A 15257-nucleotide genomic window follows, 5' to 3' on the forward strand; every position below is an offset into this window, starting at 1 on the left:
ATCAGGTAGCCGGGCTGGGCACATGATGCCTGTGCGTTCTGCAAATCTGTCCTGTGCTGGAGGATGGAGGCAGGCATTTCATGATCCGTTATGAGCTGGTGGTCAGGGACATTCAGATGCCCCTCTGCATTTATGAAACTTTACACCAGCCAGCTAGATCCCAGCCAGGAACTGTTCAATGCCTGCTTCAGCTGGCCCAGGATGCAGGCCTAGTGTGCCTTCGGCCACATCACGGCATGCTTCAGTCGTTGCCCTCCTGGATGTGGGGGAGTGAAACGTCTACCAAGTTGTGGTGGTGTGTTGGGCCCTGGGATGAGGCCAGGAAGAAGGTACTGGGGGGAGGGTCTGGGGAGAGGTCGGGGGAGCAGGGGCTATGGTGGGGTCTAGGTGGGCAGGGTGGACCTAGGGGAGTAGGGAGGTGGCCATGGCCATCACCCATTGCAGCAGGTCCCGGATGCCTCAGAGGCCTTGTCTGTTGACAGATGGCCCCTGGAACACCAGATGGGGTATTTGTCGACGGTGGCACTCTTCTGTGTGGCAAGTGAGGTACAGCTGTCAACAAAAGTGCTGCGTGCTGTCAACTTACTGGCTACAGAAAGTGCTTGGCAATCTGGATGCTCCCCAGGTTTTGTTGACAAAACTCTTGACTCTAGACATAGCCTGAAAGACAAAGTGTTGTGCGTTGCTTAGGCAGTGGAGTTGAGACCGTTGTTGAAATGTTAACCACATCTGACAAATTTTCTTCCTCTTCAGACTTTTTTCAAGCAATCCTGGGGTTATTTTTTTTGTACAATTTTATGTGTTTGTGAACATAACTCTCTAAATTTTCTTGATGTGTGGCTGTACTTAAATTTAGCTTCTGTTTTTAGCTTTATAAAACTTTGGCTTTTGGATGATTTGTAGATGTGCTCTTGCAACAGTATTTTAATTGGAAAATTATAGCATTTTTTGTTTTGTAGTTTAGCAAGATTGGGTTTAGATTTAAAATAACTACAAATTTATGGTTAGCAGAGAAAAATTAAGGATATGAAAGTTACAGGAAAAAATGCTGAAAAAGCATTTCACATCTGGAGGGTGCTAGACCTGATTTTTCAACTGGATAAAGCAGGGGACTGTTAGCTTGGACTGCTTTGTTCCGTTCCTAGCTCTGCCGTTGACTCATTGCGGGCCTTTTGTTTTCCCATGAGTGAAGAAATAATAAATGCTTTCCTACGTCTTAGGTGGTGTGCTGCAGAATTAATGTAGATCTAAATTTTGGGTCCTCTGAAAAGCATTGTTGGAATGCTTGTGTCTTGTTAATGTATTTATCTCTTTTAAGACAACAGGGACTTGCTAAGTTACTGTTTGCAAAATTGCATTGTTCAGAATCACCATGAAGATTGGAGTCTTTTCACTGCTCAGAAAAAATACATTAAACTTTATAGAGAAGTTTCACATGACAATTGCCATTAATTTTATAAAATATACAGCACTGCATGTGTTATACTACAAACTGTAATAAGCGCTAAATCAAAACTGATGTAAGCAATGACAAAATATATGGTCACATACTTACTAATAAACAGCAGACATTTGCAACAGCTGCTCATATTGTTCATGAAAATTATCCAGGCACTGATATCTCTAGTATTCAGGTTGGGTTAGGACCATATGTCTAAGAATAAATCTCATGTGAATGTGTGAGTACTGTATTTAAAATGCTTAACTTTGCCAGTGTCATTTACTCTTAAATAAGCACCCATAATTATAATTGAAGAGAAAAAAAACTGAGTGAGAAATGTGGATCTGTATATTCGTTAACACTTGAGATGCAAACGCTTTATTTCAATTTAATGTTTTTTTCCCCCCCCCTTATAGAGGAAGCCCACATGTGAAGGGGACACCACGTTATAAGGAAGAGCAATGTGCTCCTTCATTAAATCTAGAGATGAAGAAAGTGCTCGATTTGCAAGCATCTATCACCAGGTGTTGTACATAATAGTATACCTATCTCAAGGTTCTCTCAATAAAACAGTTGGTTATTAAATTTAAAAAAATGATGGGGAGAGATGGGAATGGAGACAAAAAGTAGATCTGAGAAAAATACAATATAACTTCCTAATGTGTAGGTGGAAAATGGACAGTTACTTGAATGCTTCACCTTGGCATTTGTCTGTCTGGTCTGAGCTGTGGATTGTTTTGCTCTGGTATAGCACATCTGAACAAACATCTAACACTGACATTCTGCACAGGTGTAAAGCGTTACGTGCAATCGTGCGCCATGTGTACACTCTTTAGAAATTTAGGAATTTTTCAAATACCTTTTTTTATATTCTTTCTGGCACATGCAAAATTAGGGTTGTGTGATATCCATAAATGGAAGTACCAGAGCACTAAACCTGATAGGGCCAAGACAGAGGCTGTATAGAGAACATGATGAGTGAAGTTCAGGGAATGTTTCCACTTCCATTAGTGAACTCCTCTTTTTCAAGCTCTGAAAAGTTCTCTGTTGAACTGTCTGTGCTGTGTTCAGCATTAATGCAAGACGAAGATATATTTCCTTCCTCAAGAGACTCACAATCTAAAACAAGTCCTAAATGCAAGTACAATAGATTACTCAGAAATTCAGTCTGGATTTTTTATAATAGGAGTGGCTTTTTTTTAAAGCGGCAGCACCTTGGAGTTGTGTCTGGACTTGTGGAAGTGATTTATTTATTTATTTATTTATTTCAGGTGGGACTGGAAGGGAAAAAGGGTAGGGGCATGATTCACAGGTGTGGAAAAAAAGTTCCAAGTGTAAGGATGGCATGGAAGAAAGCACAGAAATAATAATGAAAGAAGACGGAGATAGGAAATAGAAATACAATATGTGCATACAACTGCTGAATTTTAACTTCCATTTGACCTTTTCAGTTGTGGTTCAATGGGTAGCACTGCTTCCAATTCTTTTTGTGTTATAGAAAGGAACAAACTTCATTTCTGATGTTGTAGACTAAGATATTTACCTTCCTCACTTCTTAATTTGGTAGGATGTTTTGAAAATTTGTAGAAGGTATAAACATTGATTTTGCACTTATTGTATATGTATGACACATTTACACATGCCCCATTAAAGTAATTGTGATGCACGTGCTTATGAAAACTCAAAAATATTCTTAGAAATGAGAATAAATTACAGGTTCCACCTCTTAAATGTGGTACTCCTCTTGTCTAGATACACCGGACCACAGATGTTCCAGGATCAGAGTGTCCCAGGGCTGGGGTTGTAGCAGGGGCTGGAGCTGGAGACCCTGCTTACCACATGGCAGTGCAGGGAACAGGGACTGGAGTCTCTGCCTGCTCTGCGGCAGCGTGGGTGCTGGGGAGCATGAGGCTGGGGCAGAAGGCCTGGACCTTAACTGGTCCAGTAAACTCTCTTGTGACAGGTTGTGACATGCTGGATCAGGGAGGTGCAACCTATAGTAAATGATTATTTCAGTGACTCAGTATAAATATTTTGGAACAAAATAAACATCTTGTGACTATCAAAACAAAAAGCAGTCAAGTAGCACTTTAAAGACTAGCAAAATAGTTTATTAGGTGAGCTTTCGTGGGACAGACTCACTTCTTCAGACCATAGCCAGACCAGAACAGACTCAGTATTTAAGACACAGAGAACCAAAAACAGTAAGCAAGGAGGACATTCTTTGCATTTATGTGGGGCAAGTGATACATTTGTTTCATAATGAGAAGGAATATGTATACTGATATATGCAAATTCTAGGACTTCCTTTGAGAAAATTGCTTACAGGCTGATTATGAAACATACATGGTCAGATGAAATGTCTTTCTATGTTTGCATGCAAAAGGCTGTTATATCTGTCAGGCCTTTGCAAAGTTGAAGCAACATGCAAATTGGCCAGAGCTGTAAGTTTTAGCTGCTGTCATTCAGTAGTATCCTGTGAACAGTTCTGAATTTGAAAAGAAAGTAGTCATCTTCATTCTGCTGCAGTGTAAGAAAACAGTAGTAGTAGCAGAAAATTCAGTGCATAGGAGGCTAGGAGAAGTATAGGGTAGCAAATACCTCTGTGCTTTTTGTAGAAAGCCAGGAGGTTCTGAAGGACTGGGCAGGATGGGTACTCAACTTTATCAAACACGTTTTTCTAAATAAGAGTCAAAAGCAGAGTCAGAATTGCAGTATTGTCTATTTTTCCAGCAGGCTGGGTGTTGGCTGTGGCACACCTCCAATTTTTTTTTTTTTTAGCCTTTGGCCTAGTATACTCTTGCTATATAGGCTCCTGGTAAAACTTCTGAATCCTTTGTGGAAGGATGAAGATTAAGGTGTGCGCAATGTGGATGGGTGGCAGAGTGAGCAGGTTATAGAATAAATATGGGATTGAGGGAGATAGGAAACATGGTAAGGGAGAAAATGATATGGAGTGAAGAAAGGAGGAAGACATTAAAAATAACTTGGGGAGCGGTAGGAAGAGACCACCATACTCAACTGTAGGAAGGAAACTCATCTGAACCCAGACAGCCAAAGAAAGTGTAACAAAAATGAAAAGCAAAGTTGTGTGTTTAAAAAACAAAAATTTAAGTGAAAAGTAGTATAAGTGAAAATTCAGTACAGGTCTTAGCCATTTTAAATTTTAGGGAGCTTGGTTTTTGAGAAGATCGCAGCAACGGGTATTTTTTTTACTCTGGCCAATAGGTATAGGTCTCAGATTAGCAGCTGTAACATAAACCCTAAATTCTACTTCAAACAGGAATTAATTTAAATTGAGTAGATTTAAGGCGTTAATTTAGGGAAGTCCTATGGCTTTTCTTATGCAGGAGCTCAGACTTCATGAACACTGTAGTCCCTTCTGGTTTTATGATAATTTTAGTAATCTGGTACGATACATTGTTACTTCCAGTAATTTTATATTTTTCCTTCACTTTTGAAAAAAGAAAAGTCTGATATGAGAAACCCTGAAGAAGGAATGCTATGAATTCATCTATTGAGTGTTAGTGAACTTGGAATTCTTGGAAACTGGAAACACATTTCATGCTGATAGTTCAAAATCTTGGTTAACTTTTTTAAGAACATACCACACCTTCCACAGAGTAATTTACTTGAGAAACTGCTTCCATTTACTTGTTTATCCACAGTGTTTTATTAAGCAGGGTTTGTTACATGAACAGTTCTCTGAGAGTTCGGTTTACAAAGTTTATTTCTAGAGCGTAAGGCTACATCTACAGTACCAGATAAATTCAGTTTCCTAACTCTGGGTTTTATAAACTTGTTTTGGAGTATCCTCACTTCCCACAAAGTCCACACAATCAAGTTAATGCGGCCACAGTACAGTAGCCAAACATCGACTGTTGCAGCAGTGCATTATGGAACCTTAACCCACAGTTTCCTTGGCCCTGCATTCTTGCGCCCTCCCCCCGGGCCCTGCTGCACCCCAACCACTGGCAGCACTCACCCTGGTGCTTGGCTCCCAGGTCCCTGCAGCTTGGAGGAGTTGGAAAACCTGAGCAGTGTTGCTGTACCTGGTTTGTGGGAGCCAGGTGCTGCGCTGGTTGCTGTGCTGGTCAGTTTCCTGGCTCCCACAAGTGGCAGGGAGCTGGGAGCCGAGTGCAGCAGTGCCTTTTGGCCTCTGGAGGCTAATGAATTCGATTTAAAGAGATGGTGCTGCCACACTAGCCTTTCTTTGAACTGTTATATTTGAACTTGAGGCTACACAGCCCCCCCACCCCGGTTCTGATGATATTATGATATTGATATTAGTGCTCCCCAAATCAAGCTGATGGTATTTCCAGTGAAGACAGTCACCTGGTACAGGTGAGCTAACTGCCTAAAAATTCAAATCTATCTCATAGTTGAGAGGCAGCCTAACAATTGCTTTTCCTTAGTTTGCAGTCCATGCTGGAGGATCTACTGGTTGCTACTGCTGATGGATTGCTCCACCTTATTCACTGGGATGGCATGACAAATGGAAGGAAGGCCATCAACCTATCTACAGTACCATTTTCTGTGGATCTGCAATCTTCTCGAGGTGCTTTCTCTCCCCCACCCCTTTTACTGGCTAGATGTGATGGGAAAAAATACCTTTTGGTGCCAAAAAGCTAACTCTAATAATCTTTTTTTCTTCTATAACAACTGCAGAGAAGTGTTATTTTTCTTCTGTAAATTCAGACAATCTAGTTCATTCTACTGAGCTCCTATTACCAATTCCAGAGAATATTTGAAAGATTGCTAGCAGTACAGTTGGATGACAGTTCTTAACAATTGCTATTGTTATGTCAGCAGGTTCATTCTTGGGTTTTGAAGATATACACATAAGAGATATGGAATATTGTGCTACACTTGATGGGTTTGCTGCTGTTTTTAATGATGGAAGAGTTGGTTTCATTACACCAATATCGAGTAGATTGACTGAGGTAAAGTTTATTTACTGCTTTTAAGATACAGTTTTCTAAATAGTTTCAATCCTTGCAACTGTTCCTTTTCTTTCTCTTGGCATTATTTTTTTCTTTGCTTAAATGAGTGCTTTATGTTCACCTTAATTCTTATATGTTAGTTGTAGTACCACTTTTGCTAGCATAGTAGTATGAACAAGTAGAGCTGCTGTAAAACATAGTAAGTTAAATTATTTTTAGGGCAGGAAGTATGGCCTTGTGGGAAAGCACAAGATAGGAGGTTAAGTGATCTTGGGACAGAGAGAACAGGTAAAAATTGTCACATTTGTCTGTAAGGCAATGGAACTATCACAATTTTTGCCACCTCAGGAGCTGTCCCTCTGTTTCTGTTCCTAGTTCTGGGGTTTTATTCCTGTTTTTGCCATTGGTTTCTTGTTACCAGCTGTAAATGGAATGATAGAATGGGTGGTTTCTCCAGCTGTGTAATACCTCAGAGAGATGGTATTCTGCCTAATTTCTGATTTAAGTCCTTTCACAGGTTCCTGTCACTATTATAGGTGTGATTGTTTCTCTTAAGAGAATTATCACTGTTTCTGAGATCAGTTTTCTTCACTTTTAATCTAACCTACAGACTGCCACTACTGTGAAAAACAATAATTTTCCTTAAAGTTCAGGTGTTCAGGGACTGTGATTTTTAATATATTGAACTTTGTACTGTTAATTTCCTCATGTGACTTTATTCTCCATAGAATGCTTTTCACCTTTCTGGATTTTACACAACTTACATTTTTAGTATTTTCTAGATTCAGCAGTTGCAGCCTGGATTAGGTCATGTTTTTTGCTTGCCTGAGTTCTTGCTTATTTCATTCTATGTTTTGTGAAGTCCAGTAAAAGCACATGATTTGCAATAAACATTGCAAATGTGTTTTGTTTAACTCATTAAATTTAAGCCCATAACTCAGAAAATTTCAAGGCATTTTTACATGGGGGTGGTCCTAACCAGATTTATGCCTATCCTACAAAAATGGAGAAAAATGTCAATTTTTGAGGCAAACTGTGCTTGTTACATGGTTTTATAATTAGTCATTCTTGTAATTTTAAACACAGACTTCTAGAATATACCCTCAGTGCCTTTGAAATATTCTGGGCTTTCCAATATAGAAGCATGATGTGTTTTACTACAAATGTGGTAAAAGAATAGAGAACTGACTTGGTATCTCTATCAACCACCACAGTTTCCAAAGTGTTAGGTTGCTTCTGTTAAGATATGGAGAGCAACATTTTAAAAAATTTACGAAAAACATTGCATTCTCCTAAGTGGTAGATGTCAGAAACTAACAAGTTGCAGCTCAGTATGTACTGTTCTTTTGCTGTATTTCAAAGGAAAGGGCAGATGTGTTGCTTCAGGCTATCAAGAAATAATTTGTTTTCAAAGGTATGCTATGTCCAAATAAATGTAGCTTGAATAGAGGGGATATCTGAATTTTTTTTAAAAAAAAGTAGGTTTTAATTCCTCTTGGCCCAATGCAGCAGTTCGTCCTCCGTTCTCAGAATACCTTTTTGTCTTCTGTGGTCATCACATCTGTGAATTCAGAGTAAAGTCCATGTATGGAAGGACTCCGATCGGGCTCACTTAGATGAATTCATGTGTGGTGTGAGTAACATCTCTTGATGCCTCCTTTTTATTCCTACCCCTTCCCCCCTCACCTTGCAGCAGCTCCGTGGTGTTTGGGCACAAGATGTTTCTGATGGAACTTGTGTGGCAGTAAATAACAAATACAGATTAATGGCATTTGGATGTTCCAAGTAAGTTTTTTATCGCTATTCTAAACATTGGATGGGAAAGGTTGGGAATGGGTGGTTATGAAACAGTTTTGTATACTTAGTACTACTTTTAAAAGAGTAAAACATTACATTGTTTGAACTTGTAAACAAATGAATTGATGTTCCATTGCAAATGGAACTTTTGCTCTGGCCTATAAAGAAATTTCAGAATGTCTTACATTACAACATGATGAAGCAGTGTCCCATAAGTTAAGTATTTTTGCTGTAATAAAAAATGAGCTTCTCAAATATAAATACTTTGCAGTGATACAGTGAAGTATTCCTAGTAAAGATGTAACATGCAAAGTGGTAAACAAGGGGATTACCACTGGCTGTGGTATTTATTTAAATTGGCATATTTGCCACTTTGAGTGAGACACCAGAGCTCCCCATTTCCTCTTTCCCCACCTCAGTTGTCTGAAAATCATTGTCCTGAGTTGAGTCTCATCAGAGCTGTCCCATGGCTTTCTTGAGTTGCATGATGCGTTTTTATAACTGAGTGCACTGCAGCAAACGCTTTCTTCTCACATCTTAAGAGCAAACATCATTTTACCAGTAAAGTTTTTGAAGATAAAAATACTACTTCATATTTCTGGGCTGAGGAGAATTTTTTCCTTTTATTTTAAATGATTGGATAGCCTGTTGTGCGTTTTTTTAACCTTTGCCTGCTGCAGTTAAATAAGCAGTTTTGTGTAGCGCAGTAGAAAATTTAATGATGGATTTAAAAATTAAGCAAAGATAGGACTGCACAGTATTAACAATAGAAATGCAGCCTGATTTATTTTCAGCCTTGAGACCTGTACTGCTAAAACTTGAAATGGAATACCTGTGTAATAATGCTGTGACAAAACTTTGAGGGGGAGGGGCAAGAGGGACCTTCTGCTATTTTTTCTAAGGTCCAAAGATTCATTCCCATTGTGTACATTCTATCGCTCTCTTCTTCCCTCCCCCTGCCCCAACTAGAAGAAACAACATGAAAAGATGTAAATAGTGTACCATTCTTCTACTGATTTATCATCTGATCTTGTTACATCGGGGCAGGCAAGACACAGGCTGTGGACCAGAACCAGCTTGCTAAGCCTTTTGATCCAGCCTGCGGCCCATCCTTCCAGGTCTCTGAGGAAGGCTCTTTGCCTTCTTGCAGCCCCAGGCTTCTCAGAATGGCTTCAGCTTCTCTGGGCGCTGTATGCCTCTTGCAGGGGGGAGAGGATGGAAACTTCACATGCTGCCCCTGTCCCCAGCCCCGTCATCACAGCTTCCATTGGCCATTTTCCCCTGAAAGAGGCATGTGGTACAGAGAGGCTTGTGGAAGGAGCCTCGAGCTGTTTTGAGCAGTCTGGGACTGGAGCAGGCGGAGAGCCTACATTGGGGTCCCACTGGGCTGCTGTCTGGGAGCTGCCTAGGGAAACGCCTCTTCCACAGAGCCTGCCTCTGGCACTCCAACTCCCTGCCCCAATCACCACCTAAACCAGCCAGATCTCGCCTTTCCCTCTGCCCCAGGTCACGTCTCCCTTCGAGATCCCACACCTTTCACCCAGGCCAGAGTCATCTCCTGCACCCCAGGTCACAGCCCCCTCCTCCCAAACTCCTCCTCAGACCCCACACCCTCTTGCACACCAGTCCCTTATCCCAAACTCCTTCCGCATCCAGCCGCCATCCCCGTCCCTGCAACCCCTTCATAGCAAATCGTGACCCGGGAGCACTTACCAAATCTTGAGTGGCTTCACCTCAGAAATTATTGCCCATCTTGTGTTAGGTTCACAGCATTCTGGAATGCCACTGAGGTGCTCAGTTTTACATAGACTAGTTTCAGTACAGTTGATGTGTCTGCTTAAATATTTTTAGGCCAGACTCAGCCCATTTCTTTTCAGTTGTATTATTTTGGAAAGTCTTTCTGTACTTTTTTTTTTTTTCCTCCCAGTAAATCATTTGGGAACTAGAACACTTTGATGAGCAGAAATGAGACTTACTCAAATTGGCAGCTACTTTGGACTTCTCTACTATGAGTCTAGGTTCTGTATTTTTTAGATTTTAGTTTAAATTTTTACATGGGTAACTATAAATATATTATTTCTTTTGAGGAAACTACCACCACATTTTAAAAAAAACAAAACAAAACAAACCCTCAGACCTGTGCTGGCTAGCAAACTTGCTCTCCACAAATGCTCTGAGATGAAAATGTATGCGCCTTGTTTTCTTGCCGCATCTGAACTCTTTTAATGCTTTTGAAACCAAAATTAAACAGTCCTGTTTAGAACTAAATTGGTTTTGCCATTCCTGTATTTTTCATAGCATTTATAGACATTTGTATATTTTCTTCCGTATATAAAGCATAAATGCAGCAGTTTGTAGAGTAAGTGGGAGAGGGCAAAGAAGGAGTCACTGCCAGAGAGCTAGCAGTTGAACTCTGATGTTTGAAACTGCCAGTTACTCCCACTTCATTTCCAATTTTAAAACTTTTTCAATAGGCCTGAGAGTCAGGCTTCCCAGTCTCAAGTGAGCAGGAATCAGGCCTGCATTTTAAAACTCAGTAATGCTAACATGGCTAGAGATGATACAAGTTACAATTGCTATTGACAAAAATATTTGTCTCTTTAGTATACTTTGTAATTAGAGAGGAGTCACTTATCAAGTTTGCCATGTGCCTGGGACATTTTTTATTAGAAATTTGAATATAAGGAAACTCTGATATGCGAAATTACATCTCACCAGGGAATACCTAGTTTCAGAGCAGATTATATAAATTTGGGCCATCTCTGTTTGTCTCCCAATTATACAATTTAAATACCAATTTTTAAATGTAAGAGTTAAATAATCTTTTAAAAGTGTTTGAGCATAAAATGTGTGTTATCTCTTCCAGTGGCTCTGTGCAAGTTTATACAGTAGATAACTCTACAGGAGCCATGCAGTTATCTCATAAGTTAGAGCTGACACCAAAACAATATCCTGGTGAGTTCTCCTGTGCTGACCTTCTTATAAGAATTTGCAGTTATTTTATGAAGATCATGCTGATTTTTATGACACCTGTTAAATTCTTTTGTGTTGAGTGTCATGTTGCTGAATGTAAATATTCTGAAAACAGTTTGATGCTTGTTAATAATTTAAACTGTGTTGTTGATTTCCTATCACACACAATTTAAAATAGTACATTATTTTTGGCACAGTGATTTAAAAACAAACTATTTTTTTCTTGCATGTTTTGAAACGGCAAATTATTGCCTTTTTTCAGAAGTCAAAGAATATTGCATATATTATCCAATGTTAGTACACATCTATTTTTTTATTTACCATATCAAGTGGTATTTGTATGCTTTTACTTCTGTGCACTTATGTTGGCCTCCTTGGTGCTTTTAATTGACTGTTTTGAATGTAGTTGTCTTATGAAACAAGTCCAAAGGTGGCAAATGATGTGTGGAACTCAGCTAATGGCTTGCTTTAATAAAATTTAGACAGGAATGCTTTAGTATTTTAAAGGAAAAGATGTAAATCTGTTTTTTGCATACAGTAAACCCTTCAGACGTGTGCAACCAAGAATATGTATACATGTAAAGATCTGAAGCTTGTCATGCTGCCAAAATCAGTGTGGCCCAAAGATGAGTTAAGTGATAATTGTATAGGCTAAAGATGCCTAAGGGGAGCGCTAAACTCTTAGTTTTCCAACGTTTTCTTTTCAGAGGTTAGGGGAATTGTATATCTTCCATTTGAGTAAGCATATTCCCACCCCTAATGTACTTCAGTAGAAATCCAATTATCTTCATAAAATCTTGGGAAGAATTCCTATTATGTTCTTCATATCATCTATTTTATTTCTTTTGGACATGTTGAGAGAAGGATTCTGTATCACATATTAAAAAAAACATTTGTATTTCAAACAACTGTGTGTGCACAACATGGTGGTAAAGCAGCTAAATCATTATTTTGAAGATTTTAATTTTGTTTTCCTCTCTTTTTTTTTTTTAAAGATGTTTGGAACAAAACAGGAGCTGTAAAACTGATGAGATGGTCTCCTGATAACTGTGTTGTTATGGTTACCTGGGAATGTGGAGGCTTGTCCTTATGGAGTGTTTTTGGTGCCCAGCTTATTTGTACTCTAGGAGGAGATTTTGCGTAAGTAAATTTAAGTTAGTTATGAGAATAATCTGTTTTGGATTAAAAAACTCGTTTTCTCTGCAATCTGTGTACAGTTGTTACGTTTAAAAGAAGCACATACAATCTTTTTAGGGGGAAGGCAATATGCCATGTTGATTAAGAACACAAAGTAAAAAGTGTATGTATTTATTTTTACACACACCCACCCACCCACCCACCAGTTATACCAGTGTTATACTTACCAGCTTGTTACCATCAGCCTAGTCAGAAAGGGTGGTTAACAAGGTTCACTTAGGTGCATTATATTACATACATAAACTTGTGTTTTAGCTACATGGCTACACAGTCACTGGACAATTCTTTAAATGATAAATTTTTAGATATAGATTATTTTCTTGATCTATTTTATGTTTCCATAGAGGCTAATAAAATCTGACAGTTTAAGTGAGGTTTGAAAAATAGCGCTGCTGCCTCTTTTGAGGTAGTCTTTGTTTCAAGCAAAGCACATCACTCTAAAGAAGAAGTTACCAGAAATATATAAAATTTCCCCTTTACTTTCTGTAATTGGCATGCTACGTTTTAATAGCATCAGCACAACCAAAACCACAAACTATAGCGCTCTTACATTACAAACAACTGACAGTGGTTTTACATTTAAACAGTAGCATGAATCAAATAGACTGTTTTCAGCTGTGAGCAAAAATACAAGTACTGAGACAGTGCTGATAAAGTAAGATTATTTTGTAGTGTGGATCGATTAGCATCAAGTATGACTTATTGTGTTCTATTTTAGTTATCGGTCTGATGGTACCAAAAAAGACCCTCTTAAAATCAGCTCTATGGTGAGTACAAAAAGCAACATAGTAAGAAGTCGAGTTGAGTCTCATGTGCTTTTATTAGAAAAATAATTCATGTAACCAAACTTTTTTTTTAGTAAATGTAACAAGTAGCTATACTGTGTATGTGGTGGTGGTGGTATGTGTTTTTTTTAAAAACACTCACAATCAAAAAAATCCTCACCCAGCTCAGTTTAACTTAAACAACCTCAGTAATTAATTTTCATTATAATTTATGGTGTTTTAATATTCTTAATTTTTTCAAATTCTGTATATTCTAGCTTTTACATAGAGAAGACTTTAAACTGGACACTAAAGTGTCTTTCGTGACAAGTGTAGGTATGCTATATATGCTGGAGCTGCTGCTTGAGTACTGGGAGTTCCCTGCCAGTCTTATGATGGCCCAAAAGGGATGATCTGATCTGTGTAAAGAGTTTCTGTATGTTTTGGTTTTTTGAAGGTCTAAATCAATTAAGTGCCCCCCTTTTTTTTTTTTTTTGGCATGTGTTCAGAGCTGGGGTTCAGAAGGCTATCACCTATGGGTGATTGATGGGAATTGTTCTCTAAATTCAGGCTGCGATGTAAATACCAAGAACGAAACTCCTCATCTTGGCATTCTGCAATTTCAGTTCATCAAAAGTGCACTCACTGCTAACACTTGCATGGTACGTGTTTGTAGATAGGTCTTACTATTTTATCAAATGAAATCTGATGTGTTTTCCATTAGGCCAGCTGTCAGGTTTGTGTATGTTTTTTCTTGTCTTAAGTATGTCGTTCTAATTAAACAATCTGCTTTTGAGATAGGCGATATTTTGAAAATAGTGCTGTACACAATCATCTACTGCAGTAATGGGCAACCCCAGTTAGTGACGGGGCCGCAGTAGTAGCCCTCCTTTATCTCAGTAGGTTGCAAGAGTGTCATAACCAAGCTGGTCTCCCAGGATAGCGTAGTTTTGCCAATGGCACTTTTGTACCTAGAATTGTTGGGTCTGCTGATAGGAACACTAGCAGTGCTTTGACTGGATGCAGAGGGAGCGTGTGGCTCTCGCATTCAGTATTGTGTGCAGTCGGTATACAGCTCACTTCATGTGCCTTTGCTCTATATGTGTGTCTCTTTAGTAATACAGGTTGAACCTCTCTAATCTGGCACTTTCAGAAGCTGACCAGGGAATTTGCCAAACCAGAGAATTTTCAGAGCTATGGGAGGTCAATGTAATAGAGAGTGGGTCTCTATTTTTGTTTCACTGAGGCAAATAAATGGCAGGACGTTTGCAGTGCTGCTGAATAATGTGTAACAGTTCTGATGCATCCTCTATAAGCCAAGGCTTTTTCAGATCTCTTCATAAGAAATTGTTAGTGTTACACAGTAAACTTTCATATCTGGTAGCTGGATATTCAAATATTCTGGGTAATAGAAAGGCATACCTAGTTATGCATAACACTAAAGCAAAAACCAGATTAAATATTAAGAAACAAACAAATGTATGCAGAGTACTTTATTTACTAACAGTAGTATTGTACACTGTAAACTTATATTGTATTTGCTGTATTTATTTGTATTTACTTTCACTATGCTGTACTTATGGAAAATGTAACTAAAATTTACCTATAGTTAAAATGCTGCTTATTTGAAAGTTCTGGATGATAGAATGAAAGAATTTACTGTACAATATTATTGTACAGTAGTGTCTCAATTTATGTGAGGGTCGTATTCCCAGGCATCCTCGTGTAACTGGAGTTTTGTGTAAGTTGTTGCGGGGGGCGGGGGGGGGGGGGGTTGGTTTCTACTGGCGGAATGTATGTTCTGCAGCCCAGAAGCAGCAAGAGCACCTGGAGCTCCTTTTGAAAGGTAAGTCCTGGGGCTGAGGGAGGAGGGGCAGTTTGGGGAGGGTTAAGCCTGGTGATGGGTTGGGGCCATGGGGGGAGGCTGGGGGGTTATGCCTCAGGTGGGTTGGGGCTGCAGGTGGGCCGGGGGGGGGGATGTTGAGCTGGAACCGTGTGCAGGGGGTGTCAACTGGGACCATGGGGGGTTAGAGATGGAGCTGCATGCAGAGTCAGAGGTAGAGCTGGAACTGCGTGTGAAGGGTTGTGAACCAGGGCTGGGGGCTGAACTGGGGGGCGGAGTCAGGATTTTGAGTTGCGCTT

General features: G+C 39.4%; 1 protein-coding gene across 5 annotated transcripts in view; it reads left to right on the forward strand.

Moving 5' to 3' along the window:
- The window catches only part of RIC1 (RIC1 homolog, RAB6A GEF complex partner 1), an 83600-nt gene that overhangs the window by 40201 nt on the left and 28142 nt on the right, over positions 1–15257 (forward strand). For 4 of the 5 annotated variants that reach the window (XR_012645651.1, XM_074994866.1, XM_074994869.1 and 1 more), the window contains exons 4-11: positions 1858–1965; positions 5857–5999; positions 6251–6384; positions 8078–8169; positions 11048–11136; positions 12150–12294; positions 13070–13118; positions 13625–13777. Coding sequence is in view for 4 of the 5 variants with exons in the window: in XM_074994866.1 (XP_074850967.1) it covers positions 1858–1965; positions 5857–5999; positions 6251–6384; positions 8078–8169; positions 11048–11136; positions 12150–12294; positions 13070–13118; positions 13625–13777 (913 nt within the window). In the remaining variant the exon portion in view is untranslated. The remainder of the gene's footprint in view (positions 1–1857; positions 1966–5856; positions 6000–6250; positions 6385–8077; positions 8170–11047; positions 11137–12149; positions 12295–13069; positions 13119–13624; positions 13778–15257) is intronic. The other variant, XM_074994867.1, reaches the window with a different exon arrangement.

Source organism: Carettochelys insculpta, chromosome 5 (genome assembly GCF_033958435.1).
Source record: "Carettochelys insculpta isolate YL-2023 chromosome 5, ASM3395843v1, whole genome shotgun sequence".
Lineage (NCBI taxonomy): Eukaryota > Metazoa > Chordata > Testudines > Carettochelyidae > Carettochelys > Carettochelys insculpta.